The sequence below is a fragment of the Vulpes lagopus genome, chromosome 3, assembly GCF_018345385.1.
Source record: "Vulpes lagopus strain Blue_001 chromosome 3, ASM1834538v1, whole genome shotgun sequence".
Classification (NCBI taxonomy): Eukaryota; Metazoa; Chordata; class Mammalia; order Carnivora; family Canidae; genus Vulpes; species Vulpes lagopus.
Genome location: NC_054826.1, coordinates 152,611,345 through 152,626,926, shown reverse-complemented (window position 1 = coordinate 152,626,926; position 15,582 = coordinate 152,611,345). Strand labels below are relative to the sequence as shown.

Here is a 15,582-nt window from a genome sequence, read left to right as displayed (position 1 = left end):
ACACATCTATCTACTACAAACAATATTCAGCAGACACAGGATCATACCCTTCCAAGATGTCAGGGAGTGGAATTGTTACAAACTACCATTTAAAATTAATAATCAGGGATCCCTGGGTGGCGCAGCGGTTTGGCGCCTGCCTTTGGCCCAGGGCGCGATCCTGGAGACCCAGGATCGAATCCCACATCAGGCTCCCGGTGCATGGAGCCTGCTTCTCCCTCTGCCTATGTCTCTGCCTCTCTTTCTCTCTGTGACTATCATAAATAAATAAAAATTAAAAAAAAAATAAAATTAATAATCACATAAAAAAGAAATATAAAATGAGAAAAAAAGAGATTATGCATCTCTAACAAAACCTCAAAACATAGAAAACAAAATTGACCCATTTAGAAAAGGAGAAATTGTAAATATGTAAGATTCATGGATATTTATAGAAAACTCTCACTCACTAGTTGGAGGATATGCAGATATATATAGAACACTTACAAAACTGACTATACAACTAAATATATTCAAAATATTTTAAGGAATTGATATATAGACCATGGTCTCTGATCACAAAGCAACTAAATTTAAACAGTAAAAAAGACTTAACAGATTAACAAACACAAATATTACATTTAATGATTTAAAAAATTCAAATAACTCAAGTCACGAATACACTCAAAATATAAAATTAAAATTCAGATGTGTATGAAACCTTCTGGGGTGCAGCTAAAGTGGATTTAGAGACAAATTTTTAAATGCTTATATCAGGAAAGAAGAAAGATATTAATGATTTAAGTATTCAAGTAAATAAGTTAGAGTAAGCACAACATGGTTCATCCAAAGAAGAAAAAACTAATGAAGATGAGCAAAATTCAGTAAAATAGAAATTTAAAATCCATCAGAACTAAAGGTTCATGGGAAAGACTTAAAAGAACTGATGAGAACTCTACCTATTTAAAATGTAATCATAATTAAAATCTTCATTCAAAACTTAACAGAATTAAGACTGGGCAGTCAAGTTCTAGGATATAGTCAAAGAACAAAAGTGTCAGCCTTGTACAAAATCTTCCAAAGAATTGAAAAAGAGGAGAAACTCTAAAATTTATTTATTGAGTCAAGTATAGCTTTACAATGTATGGGAAAAGAAAATTAATTAGAAACATTTTCTCTGAAGTTAGGAACGGGAAAAGGATGCTCATTGTCTGTTTCTGTACAGTATTGAACTGTTAGTCATAACCTGCAAAATAAGACAAAAAAAATGGAGGGAACAAAATTGTCATTATTCACAGATGACAGGTGATTTTCTGCAGAGAGAATTCAAGAGAATCTACCAGTGTTATTTTAGAATTAATAAAAGAGTTTGCCAGATAAATAAGATCAATATATAAACATCAACCATACATCAGCAATAAACAAATGGTAATTTTTTAAAAATTCCCCCATTTACAATAGTAACCCAAACTCTAAAGACCAGGACTACAACAGTATAATAAGACTTGTAAGGGGAAAAATTACCATGCAATCTTGGGTCATTTATAGCTGTAAATTTAAAGCTTTTATTTCAAAATCCTACGGGGAATATCTCTAATCAAACATGACTTAGATGGCCTAGAAAATCCACAGCATCCCTAAATCAAGAGCAACTTGGGAGAAGAAGCATGTACATGTCATTAGTTGTGAATGAGTACACTCTGTGGATTCATGGTATATCCATCTCTCCAAGGATACTAATTAAATAAACAAATGTGTTTCTGTAATTTGATTATTTAAATATATATGTTTCACAAAAAAACTTTATTTTTTAACAGTTTAGTGAAAGTCAATTATACTGTTCACTTGTAACCAAGACTTTATAAGGAATTAACAATAAAAAAAGCATAAGAAAAAAGAAGAGTAAAATAGATATTGCAATAGGAAATGTAGTTTTTATTGCCTATTAAATTTCTAAACAGCCATTCATATGTGACTTTATGCAAGACTAAATTATATCTCAGATAGCAAAAGTAGGCATGGTCCCATCCACTGAAATGCATAAATACAACTGTAGTTATTAAAGTTGTTTTTTATACTCACTATACTTTTTAAGATTCCAGTGAACTTGTTCTGAGTGATACATGCTTAAGTATGGTGAAGCAAATAAAGTGTCCCTTTAATAAAGTGAACACAACTGGTCTTCACATTAAAGGGAAAGAATATGAGATTTCATTAACACATGTCCAGAATAGGGTTTGGTTGGTTAAAAAATATGTATTTCCAGAGAATGTATTGTAATCCTTAGATATAACACTTTTAAATATGTATGCCCGAGTATTTTTCATTCTATACATAAATATACTAATGAACATATATGAATGGGTTACTTCTTGTGGATATGCTATGTGTTATTTAATCTATTTAACTTATTTATTCTTTTTGATCAAGCACGCAAATCATCAGAAGCATCTGGTAGGAAACCATTTTTTACAGAATAATTCTGTTGCTTTGTTGCTATAAATTGGAATTTTATTAGGTATTTTGTGGCAACTAGAATGTTTTAATTTAGTTTACTGAAAATATTTGTAGTACAGTGTATGTGTGTGGGGGTTATTCTTCGAAATAACAATTGAAGAGCTCCAAAGAGGTGGGTGTTTGATATAGGGATGGCATAAGACAGACTATTACACTCAACTAGATTTACACTTTCCAGAGGTTTTGGAAGGTATTGTACTCTTCTATTTTTGTTCATAGAACTTGCTCTTTTCATAGCAAGTTTCCATCCCTCAGTTTCCATCCTGTTCTGTGCTTTCTGATGGATATATACTAAATAATTCTTAAGTAGACTAATGCTGTCATTAAGGTAAAGGAGGAGGATGAAAATAATTTAATTGTAAAGAGGCCCATGAATTACAGTCCGTTCTGTGAAAAAAAAAAATTAACTATTATTACAAAAATATATATTAAGAAACATACCATTGTTTATAGTACCTAATACTTTTTCTTTTCCTAATGGGAAATTTTAGAGGAATAGCCCTCTTCCCTGTTCCCTACATAGATAGCCATAAAGGTTTAAACCAGGCCTCAAATTCCTCATGGTTAAATGCTCCTTACTCCATCTGGCCCCCTCTTCCTTAGCAAATGATCTTGCCTCCTGTTTCCCAGAAGAAATAGAGTCTAGCAATTGTGAATAACTCAGTTTACTCTCATTCCTTCCTATACATTGAAAAGCATCCCATGGCAAATAGTTACTCTCATGATTGGGAGTACTTATATACACTTCACCCCTCACTGCTGCTACACACTTCTAACCCTATGCTGCAGCTATGCAAGTCAGTTGCCATTGCTGGATAAGCCATGCTGCTTCCTCTATATCTTTTATACAAGATCATTCCAGCCTAGATCTTCTTCCTTAATTGTTTCTATTGGAAGAACTCTGTCCTTGAAGACTCAGCATAAATGCTGTATCCTCTTATGCCCTACTTTACCTAAGAATTTCCTCTTTTGAGCTCTTGTAGTACCTTATAATTTCCTTAGTTGTAATCTTTGACATGGCATTATAATGGTTCATCTGTCTCCCCATTAGCTTCTCACTTCTTTAACAGTGAAGATATGTTTATTCTTTGTAGTATTCCCAAAGCCTAGCTCAGTGTCTGGCACCACTAAACAGTGCTATTCAATAAATGTTGAAAGATTGTTAAATTAGCACCAAGAAATTAAATGCCTGACAGACACTAATGTCTTTCAAAAGGGAATTACAAAGTGTTATAATTACTAGTGTCATTCCTACAGTGGATTTTCAAATAAATAATAGGAGTCCAGGGATGGCATTGCAATAGTTGCAGGATGTGTATTTCAGTATACACTACTTAACATTATTAGCGCTATTGCTATGAGAGTTAAAGTTTTTGTTAGTTGTTTAGGGAGAATTAGAATGGTATTGATTTTGACACTAAACAAAAATTACTGATAGAATTTCTTAACAATTTAATTTTAAAAAGCCCTCTTTGATTATGTCAAAAAACTGAGTTTCCATATTAATGTTTTCTGTACATAATACTCTGAGAATTGTGTATAGGTGACATCATGCTAATATGTTGTTTTTTGTGAGTGTTATTTAATCATTGTTTATTTTTTTTGGATACCAGCTTGCTCCTCTTCAGAAGTATCTGGTAGGCAACTACTTTTTAATAAAACAAATGTTACCTTTAAACTTTTTATTTGGTTGTTTGCAAGTTGTTCTGCTCCTCATAAGTTATGTTTTTATAAAGTATACAGTTAATTAAATATTTTAGTTGATAGAGGAAATGGTTTAGTGTTGAGTTGAATGTATAGAAATGTTTTATATGGCAGTTTCTTACGTGATATTTTAGAAACAATAAACATAACACTGTAAAGTAGTGGGAGTTGTATAGGGTAGCAGAAGACAGATTAATACACACCACTTAAATTAGATAATCCAGGTTAATGAATGGGTTTTCTTCAAAGAAAATATACTGTTGTAAATTTTTGAACAAAACAGCTAATATTTTCATTGGATATTTACACTACAAAGTTTATAATCTGTATTGTTCTATTTTCTCTTTATTTTTTCTGACATCCATTAAATAAAGTTGTGTTTTTATTGTAAAAGATATGTTAAAAAGGGAGGTGATATCTTATTACAAAGAAACCGAAGAACTTAACATCAAAGTAGTTGTAATCTGTATAGTAATAGATTTCTAAACTCTTCTTACAACTATGAATGACAACCTCTTTTAAGCATTAGATAATGGCATACTATAACTAATAACATGCTCTTTTTATAATAAGCAGTAATGTAAGTATATTTAACACATTCCAAAAGTGCCTAATAAATATATTTACTAAATGTAATTAGTGGATCTTATTCATTGTAGGATTATCTGCATGACATGGAGTAAATATATGCCTTGACGTTTTAATGAATTTTCCTATTTAAAATGAACTTTGTAATCTAGTTTTTAAGCTGTGTCCCGTGTATCAGTATATTCAAAACTATTTTGAGGGAAATAAGAATAAATTTTTTATGTACTTGTGGAAACACATAAAAACTGTCACTTCATTTCTTCTTTCTTTATCTCATGAGTGTGGATAATCATTCAGTCCTATTTGTGGGAATAGATTCCTTTGGTATACTCATTTCTTTTGAATGCAATGTGATATCTTTAAAGAATAAGATAGACAAGAAAATAAATGTTTTTTTGGAAATATATATAATTGAACTGTATACTCCTAGGGAGAAATTGATTTAATTTTTCATATGGCCTTTTCATTTTCTGTAATCCATTATTGACCAGTACAGAATAAAATATATTTGCAGAAAAATTCTTCATTGAAATCTTTTCTAAGGAGAGTTACTAATCACCATTAGGTACTTAGTTACCCATAATCATGTACCTAAGAAGTATTAGAGCCAACATTCTAACTCAGATATGCCAACTTCCAAAACTTACGGTTGTTTCAGGATATCAGAATGGTTCAAATGCTTAAATACAGATATTATGCACATGTTAGAATACAAAAAGAAAACCGGATAATTTGAGAACTTCAGGTATACGCTTTATAGAGAACTCTGGATTGTATGTACTGCAGTATTTGAATTTGGCTGTCTTTCTCACTACTTATTTTGTTAATTAGCTGCCAACACCTTATGTCAGTGGATATCAATTTTTTAAATAACCAGAGAAAAACATTTAGAAAGTAAAATTCACCACCGTCTAAAAATAGTAAAAACCAAAGCGAATATAAGTGGTTCTAGATTGCCTATTGTTTTAGAGCTTATTTATAACCCAGCATATTGTGAAATATTTTATTTCTGGTGTTTATACTTATAACATATATTTTGGTTAACTTCTATTTTTACAGAGTTCACTATACTCCTCTTTGCATCTAAATAGTGCACATATGAACTAGAGAGTTTATGTGTCTACATATACTTAAGTGACAAAAAAATGTTTCAGGAATAGAGTGTGCTTCATGGATCTGTTTAATGATATTATAACTAATACTTATGCTTACTCTAAAAGGGTATCTCTTTATTTGTTGAAATAATTCACAAAATTTAATATCTTTGATTCCTACTACCCATTTCTGATCATTTTCATGTAAGACCTTTTTGAGAACTGTTACTTTCTATAACATTACTTAGCAGTGAACTGGAATATTGATGAGTACAGAGACTATTTCAAAGAATTTCCTGAATATCCTATTAGTGAATGAAATTAAGTAGTACCTGAAATTTTTCTTCTAGCTCATACATGAAGCAGGGAAAAGGAAATTTTCCTTCAGTGTAGTCTTTGGCAAATACCGACAGTCCTTCCTTTGACCAGTTACTTTTTTCTTTTTTCTTCTTTTATTTCCAGTTACTTTTTTCTTAACTCCAGATCCACTTAGCAGGAAGTGACAGGAGAAGCTGAAACGGATGTTAGGATTTTTCTTTCTTTCTCTTTCTCTTCCTTGTCTCCAAATTATCTATACTCATGCAGGCATCTGGAGAGTTTATACCACAACTTGATGTGCAAGTTCTATAAATAGAAGATAACCAAAAATACTTTTCAAAAGAAATCAAATGTATATTTTGAGAATTACAAGTTGTTGTTTCTTAAAAGCCACAGTTGCATTTAGCAGGATTATGTTTTTAATTTATTATAGCTGTCATCTGTAAGTCAGTGCTATTGCAAATATGTCTGCTTCATGAAAAGAATAAATATATAAAATGAAATTAAATACAATCTTCTAAAACCACTCTTCTTCAGTTGTAACTAGTACATTAACTTTTAGAAGTAGGATGACTTCAACCATCATAAACTGAAAATGTAAGACTTTACCACCCCCAAATCCACCCCCAGGAAGAATTAGTTCATATTTGCATAATTAGGTACAATTATTTGATTCATTGTTTTGGTAGATGAGATTTTTATACAAAGAAAAGATTCTACTTTTGAAATTTATTTTTCTCAAATTTTCTAAAATAGGTATTTTTGAGAGTATTTTACAGCAAAATACATGTGACAGTTTATATGAAGTAGTAAAATAATGTCTTCAGAAATGAACACTCCAGTGTTACTTAAAAACTAGTGTCTGCTCTTGGTGCTTGTCATCACTATTTTGAAATCTCAAAACATCGAGAATGCCAACAGCCTTTTTTGGTTAGCAGCAGTGTTTTGGCAAAGGTACTTTACAAAGGTAAAGGATGAAATAATAATGTATATCTTAAAATGCCTGCCTCACTTTAATACCACTACATTGTTAGATGATCTTATCAAAGATTTGTGAGTCCCTCACTTCCACTATTAGCTTTGTCTTTTCTTCATCATCATCATCATCATCATCATCATCATCAGTATTTCTGAAGTAAATGCCAGTGTTCCACTCTAAGTTCATTTTGCCAAACTTTGTACTATTTCAACACCACTTAAATTCTATTGTCTTCTTTATTTATAGATTTAGATATCAGAAAAATATTGGGAATTTCCAAACAAAAGAAACACTAAAATAAGTACTTCTTGAAAGACCAGGTTTTGCTCTCATACCTGACTGTAGGAACAAGAATACATTATGCTAATGCTGCTTATCTCTGGAATCTTTTTCCTATTTGTTTTTAAACTCTAAGTCATTTTGTAAACAGAAGTCAATATGGAAACTTTGTGAAAAGAAAATGAAAAAGGAAAACTTTTGAATGGTTTATCATTTAACAAATCCTAAAACTTCAAACCACAGTTTGCTAATGTGCTGTTATTATTGATCACTAGATAAACATCTGTTTTTGAATGCTTTATGTTAGTGTTCATTTTAAATTAGGCATTCAGGCATTTAGTTTTGCTCAAATTTAGAATGAGATTGTAAGCTGTTTGGATGGGTTTTTTTTGGTATTTTGTTCTTTTTTTTTTTTTTTTTTTCAGTCTTTGTGGGTATCCTTTATGTGTTGCCTTTGTTTTTTCCTTTTCTTTCTACTCTCGGTAGAGAAAACACAAATCTAATAACATAAATCCTTATACCTGAAAACAGCCTTTTATCAAAGTTAACTCAGTTATATTTGAAATTCCACCAATCAACGAGTTCACATTCTCCAGATGTCTTCAGTTCTTATATTTAAGAGCTTTGCTAATATCACTGCTGGCTTCTTTACAATTAATATTTTGTCCTAGATTGATTTCTAGCTTTATTACATTACTTTCAGATATGTTTTCAGGAACAGTATTTTTATTATTAGATTTGAATTATGAAAGTGATCCCCATATAGAATAGTATTAGAGATCCTTAAAAATTGAAGAAAATATTTGCTTCTTGTTTAGAGGAATTAAATAGTTCTCTAGTTTATCATGGGTATGAATACATGTTTCATGGTAACAATAGTTGACATAAGTTTGTTTTTAAAGTATATTTACATGTAATATAAATATTCTTACAAGATAAAATTTGTTTTTGTTTTTGTTTTAATTATATTTTCAGTGAAAGAGTTTCTAGCCAAAGCCAAAGAAGACTTTCTAAAGAAATGGGAAAATCCTGCTCCGGTAAGGAATATTTAAAATTTTCTACAATTTAAAAGTCCTGTTATATAAAATCATGATTCTTGGGATCCCTGGGTGGCGCAGCGGTTTGGTGCCTGCCTTTGGCCCAGGGCGCGATCCTGGAGACCCGGGATCAATTCCCACCTCGGGCTCCCGGTGCATGGAGCCTGCTTCTCCCTCTGCCTGTGTCTCTGCCTCTCTCTCTCTCTCTCTCTCTCTCTCTGTGACTATCATAAATAAATAAAAATTTAAAAAAAAAAATCATGATTCTTGCCCAGGTAATTTACTACTTCAGAAACTGTAAAACAGCATTAAACTTTCAAGTCGCATTTTTTTTTAGAGATTTTATTTATTTATTCATGAGAATACACAGAGAGGAGAGAGAGAGAGAGGCAGAGACACAGGCAGAGGGAGAAGCAGGCTCCATGCAGGGAGCCTGACATGGGACTTGATCCTGGGTCTCTAGAATCAGGCCCCGGGCTGTAGGTGGTGCTGAACCGCTGAGCCACCAGGGCTGCCCTCAAGTCGCATTTTAAAAAGTAAGCTTAACATAGTAATTTTGCCATAATATTATCATAACATGTTTTATTTTGCTAATAAATTTATGTATGCCAAAATTGGAGAAGAAACTGATTTCCATTACAATATGTGATTATAAATTTTGATACTAATTATAAGCAGGCACAAACTTGAAATTTTTAAATGTACAGTAACTTTGATTTGTGCCTTTGATAGCATATGTTATTTATTTATTTTTTTTAATTACAACAGCAGGGATACTATTGTGCAGTTTCAAAATCTTAAAGACAAATGCTTGGCTATTGGCAACATAGCAGTACAAAGAGTTCCATTTTCATAAACACTGGATGGGGTAAATTCTATATAACTTAAGTACTTTACATTGTAACTGAGACCTAAAAACTGTGAATAAAAAGAGCCATTTATATTTGCCACAAAAATCTCTTTTCAAAGTTATAATTAATTAACTTTAATACTAGATTAAATTTTGAACACCTATTTTCCTACCACAAAAATTTTTATTTCAAATAGCTTTTTCACTAAAAATACTTAATTCTAAGCATTATTTTTTTATACCACCATTCTTTATGAAGACACTAAGAATAAAAGCATTACCTATATTTTAAAACATAGTCACTCTTGTAGTCATAAAAAGTTTGACATTATCTAATATGTAATACTGAGAAAGGTGAGGAAGATGGCACATTTGTATGAAAAGCAGTAATTAGCAAAAAGAGATGTTCTGTTTGTTTCCTATTACTTAAATGTGTTTCCATTATTTAGTTGGGAACTATATTAAACATTTCAATTTGTGTTGCTAAAACCAAAAAAATTAAGCATTAATCTATAATATTCAATCAAAATTTTAAGGGCTTTTCCTTTCTACATGATATAGAATCTCATACCAATTTAAAATCATTAGAAATTTGAAATTAAATGTAATGGAACAAGTTTTTTTTTTGTAAGTAAAAACTTAGAGCTGCTTGCTGTCTCTGTAATGATTCAGCAAGAAACTGCTATGTCTCCAAAGGCAAGCTTTGATTTGTGATAAAGTCCAACTATAGTGAACTGCAGTAACTATCCAGATTTCTTTTACATGAATCACATTACATCATATTTTTCTCAAGCTAAAAATCATACAGACTAACCCTTGCAAATATTTTTTTCCAAGATTTTCATGAAGATCTTTGTAATGAAAACCTATTAAACAGATGGATGGGTCAGCACTTACTACTTGTGGCTATTTAGCACATATTTTCTTCCTAGTAATTTTCATTTTGTGGCAGCAACAAATTCAATAGATTGATGCCTCCAATTCTTTGCTTCTATGCTATAGTCAAAGCCAAACAAAGATGTTTGGTCTCATAACAAAGCATCTATTGAAGGAGAAAGAGACTGATTATTGTTCTGGGACTCTGACTTTCGGTTATCTTTGTGGGATTGAGGAACTCTTCTTTCTTTATTATTACTGTTTTAGGTAATACCAGGTTATTATAACATTAGAGAAAGAGAGCCATTAGGATCTTTCATGCTGTTATTATCTAGTCCATATAAGCTTGTATAAAGATAGAAATGAAATAAGATAGTGTGCTTCCTTCTGAGGTAACTCCAGTGAATGGACTCTGTCCCTCAGTTTACGTATTCATTAGAATTATTTGTGAGTACACTGAGACTATATGGCTTCCACGATTGTCTTTGCCAGTATAGTGCTGGTGAGTTTGTAATTATTAAAATACAGAACTAATTTATTAAAAGTCTAATACTAGGAATTCATATTGGAATTTATTATGACCTTTAATATTTAAGCTTAGGCTTTTATTTCCTCCCATTACTGTTATACTTTGTTTTGCAATATAATTCTCCTTTCAAATATTAGATCCTTTCTTATTCAAAGGGAAAAATAGAACCAAAAGCCTGAAATCTCAGTAGTCTTTGTATTGCTTTTAAATGGATAGTTTTAAATTAAATTATCTCTTCTGATTATATATAACTAAATCTATTATAGTTATTATAATCTTTTGAGAATTTCTAATTTTAAAGTTCATTTTCTTTTCCATCTATATGTAGAATAATGCCGGATTGGAGGATTTTGAAAGGAAAAAAACCCTTGGAACAGGTTCATTTGGAAGAGTCATGTTGGTGAAACATAAAGCCACTGAACAGTATTATGCCATGAAGATCTTAGATAAGCAGAAGGTTAGTGTATTTGTCTTTATTTACCTGAAAGGTAAATTCAGTTTTATCAGCTAGATTTTATTAAACAGATGCAGTATAATGACTTTCCGTTGATACCTTCAGATAATTTTATTATTGCATTTAATTTTCATTCTTATTTATTGTGACTATATGAAACATAGTTAATAGTTAAGTATATAGGGATACATTATTTCAATAATTATATAATAGGTGAATGTTTACTATCAAAATATTGAATTGAACCTGTAAAGAACAGGCATCTCTAATACATACTGCCTTGTGGAAAATGCAGGGATCTGTTGTACTTGATCTTTAGATTGAAGTAACAGAAACTTAGTGAGATTTTTAATGGCTTATTTTGATTGACAGTAGAAGCCCTTTGTTTAACATCATTGAGTTTGCTGAATTTAAAATGCCAGTCAAGCCAGAGAAAAAGTTGGAATAGTAATACAGTAAAAAATACCAAATGATTATGTTGTACCCTGAATCTAATATAGTGTTAAATGTCAATTATATCTCAATAAAATGGTTAAATCATTTTGAGAAAACAGTTTTTAAGTTTTTACCACATATTAGAGTATCTAATGAATCAGGATGTCTGAATTATTCATGCTTTAAACTTCTGTTTTTCTGGCAATCATGTACAACTAAGGGAACAAAAAATGGTAAATCTTGCTATATTATAGATATTATGTTCCCAAGAATGACAGTTTGGCTTACTGGAATATAGGAAAATGTGGAGTAAATAGTACTGAGCTAGTAGTTAGGGTTACAGATAGTGAGTGGCTAGACTGATGCTGTCTAGTAGAAATATAATGTGAACCACATAAGTAATTTAAAATTTTTAGTAGCCACATTTTCAAAAGTAAAAAGAAATAGATGAAATCAATCTTAATAGACTGTATTTAGCCCAGTATGTCTAAGATATTATCATTGCAACATTTAGTTAATATAAAAATGGAGATATTTTACTTCATACCAAGTCTTCAGTATCTGATGTATGTATTACACTAACAGTACATCTCCATTCAGATTAGCCACATTTCAAGTGTTAAATAACCACATATGGCTAGTAGTTGCCATGTTGAACAGCACAGCATTAGACTGATCTTAAGTTCTACTCCAAACTGCTGTAAAACAAAAAACAAATTTAACCTCCAACATAAAAAGGAGTAATGACTTAAATCTCTCTAAAATTAAATATACCTATACACACATTTTATTGTGCATCTTTGTGTACTGCCCTTTTTTCATAACTTTTTTAACCATGCTTCCTGAAAAAATAGTTTAATCACTCTATTCACCAAGTCACTTCCTCTTAATTCTTTAACCCACAACAATTTAAATGTCTCCTCGTATATCTCCTGCCTCTTGCTACTCCACTGAAATGGCTCTGCCAAGGGTCACCAATCCAGTGGCCTAATCAACAAAACCAGTGGGTTCTTTTTGCTCATCTTCTATAACATTTTACAGCCAGCCTATCCACTGTCCTGACCACTCCCTTAAAACTGTTTTGTCCCTGGACTTCTGTGACCCCTTGTTCTTCTACTTATGCTCCTGCCTTTTTGGGCTCTTCTTTTTTATATGCCTTTTCCTATTATTTTTTCCTGTCTACTCTTTAAAGATTGCTAATCTCAATCTCTGGACTATCCCCTCTTCTTGTTTTCCATGTTCTACACCTTCTCCCTCTGTACTGTCCAGGCTTCAATTCTTCCTTGAACTCTACACCTTTAATTTGTACAATATGACCACAAAGCTCTAACAGACCGACTAGTTCATGCTCTGATTTTCTAGGTGAGGTCATTGGGTCTCGGAGAGAGTAAGTTACTTATGCACTTATGTTAGTAGCACACAAAATTCTAAATATTTTTATTTAAATCAAATCTTTTTTATTAAACCTGTCATTAAAATGTTGTCTGGATAGTCCTAATATTTTGTTATCTTTCTTAAGGAATTAATAGAATATGCTTTAGTCATAAAATATTAAAAGGATTACATAATATGCCATTTTCATGTTTAAAATATTTAGGGAAGAAGCTTTTAGTTCCTTCTTTTTTCTCTCTTGACAAGACAGTGATTTGTTAAGTAAATTACTGAGGTTACTTCATAGATAAATCATGGTAAAAGAGTATTTCCTAGAAGAATAGTTGCAACTCTATGTCATTTCTGCTATGGCAGTGTTCTGAATCTATTCATAATTAGGACAAAGATTTTATATCCTGAATTTTTTCAAGTTTATTTATTTGAATTTGCAGAGATAAGTAATAAAATAACACTCCATAATCACCTTATTTTCTGTTAATGAAGTCACAAACCCTTCAATTTTGGCATCTCCTGTCTTAGGGTGTATGGGTTAAGGGGAAGAAAATCAGTGCAGAAATTAAGGAAATCGTATTTCTTCATTCCGTACATTATATCAAGCATTGCTAGGAGCTTTATATTTACTATATCAGTGAATTTTCACAATTCTGTGTGACATTAATCTCCCTTTTAAGCCAATAACCTTTCTATTTAATCAGGTTTTCTAAAATCAAACAGGCTAATAAGATAAACCAAGAATTTAACTAGGTTGGTCTTATTTCTGTGTTTCTACTTCTTGTTAATTTTTCCTTTAAAATGTATTTGTTACCCTTAAGATCCTTTCTACCACCACCTAGTTTGGTCCCTTTAACGTTAACTGGGCTTTCACAATAACATCTTAATTTCCACAACCCCAGACTTTTTACCTTCTATATATCACTTTCCTCACTGCCAAAAACGTTTTTCTTACCGTATCATATAATTTTATTTACTCACTCAAAAAGCTTCCTAATATTTACTAAATAAAAGCAGAACTCTGCATCTAACTCACAAACTCTTCATAACTTTCTTTCATACTCTGCCATAGTCTTATTTCACTCTGTTCTACATGTCCTCTATTTTCTACTTTTCTGATTGAAACTTGACCCCCAGGAGTATACAGTGCCATGCTGGGTGGCCTGGGGGAGTATGTGATGATATATAGGCCATCTTCCTTATCAGTAACTCAAGTATTTGACTAAAGAAAAAAAAATAGCCAATAAGTATAATCATTTGTAAAATCTTTTAAATATATATATATTTAAACTAATAGAAATATTAAGAAGTAAATGTAAATTTTATATGCATTTTGAAAATAAAATATGGACTAAACCCTTAGGATTACTTGTTATTTTTTTCTCTGTCATATAGGGCTATTTCATTACCAAATCTTGAGAAGCATTATCCTAAGCTATTCTCAGTTGAAACTACCACCTCAGACTTAACCTTTGTGTATTACCCCCCCTTCAGGTAACGGTTCCAGATACTAATCTTGACTGCAGTATCTCCTCTTTCTTTTCCTAATCTTTGTTATGTATTCATCTGTAAGGCCCAGCTGAACTCTCACCCCTTTACATGGATTATAAAAACAATTGACATTTTTTGAGCTTTTACTGTGTGCCAGGCACTGTGTTAATCACTTCATATGCACTTTGTGACAGTCACTTTTAAAGTAGGTATTATTATCAACATTTTACAGATGAAGAATCTGGAATTAGAAAGATAATGTAAAAAAAAAAAAAGTAAAAAAAATAGATAAATAATAAAAATAAAATTAAAAAAAGAAAGATTATGTATTAGGCCTAACTTAAACATTTTCTTGTATAGTGTGATAACATTATAACTTTCATTTGGCAATTATTCACATATTAATATTCACACATTCATATACCATACTTCCAAATAGATTCTATGCAGCATTAAGGCAGACATTTCCTTGTCTTTATCTCATTTGCATTATTATGCCTTGTATGTAGTAGTAGCACATTTAAAAGTAAATTAGATTTTAATTAGTTAACTTATTAAACTAACTTAAAGAGTAACTAGGCATTGCCAGTTCATATATCATATATATATGTATATATATAATATATCATTTATTTCTGTTTTTAATTGTTATGCCCTACATACACATAGTTGGCTTAGAGCTATAATGCAGAAAGCCCATATATTGCAGTTTTTATTACTTATTTCAAAGGAAACACATTGTCAATGTCTAACTAAAAACTTACTGTATCATAATATACAGAAATAAACAATGTGAAATATCTAGACAATGAAATATTATTCAGCACTCAAAATAAATGAGCTGTCAATCCATGAAAAGACATGTAGGAACTTTAAATGTATATTACTAAGTGAAAGAAGCCAATCTGAAAAGGCTGAATACTGCGTGATTCCAACTTTATGACATTCTAGAAAAGGCAAAACTATGGAGATGGTAAAAAGATCAGTGATTGGGGTTATAGGGAGGAAGGGATGATTAAATGGAGCACAGAGAAATTTTAGGACAGTGAAAGTACTCTGTATGGTATTA

At 31.1% G+C, this 15,582-nt stretch overlaps 1 protein-coding gene across 7 annotated transcripts in view; it reads left to right on the top strand.

The window, feature by feature from the left end:
- PRKACB (protein kinase cAMP-activated catalytic subunit beta) overlaps positions 1-15,582 on the top strand; it is a 112,005-nt gene that overhangs the window by 68,016 nt on the left and 28,407 nt on the right. For 4 of the 7 annotated variants that reach the window (XM_041747714.1, XM_041747710.1, XM_041747716.1 and 1 more), the window contains exons 2-3: positions 8,434-8,495; positions 11,079-11,207. In XM_041747714.1, the coding sequence (XP_041603648.1) occupies positions 8,434-8,495; positions 11,079-11,207 (191 nt within the window). Of the gene's footprint in view, positions 1-2,409; positions 2,434-4,109; positions 4,134-8,433; positions 8,496-11,078; positions 11,208-15,582 lie in introns of all 7 variants that reach the window. The other 3 variants (XM_041747712.1, XM_041747713.1, XM_041747715.1) reach the window with 2 other exon arrangements.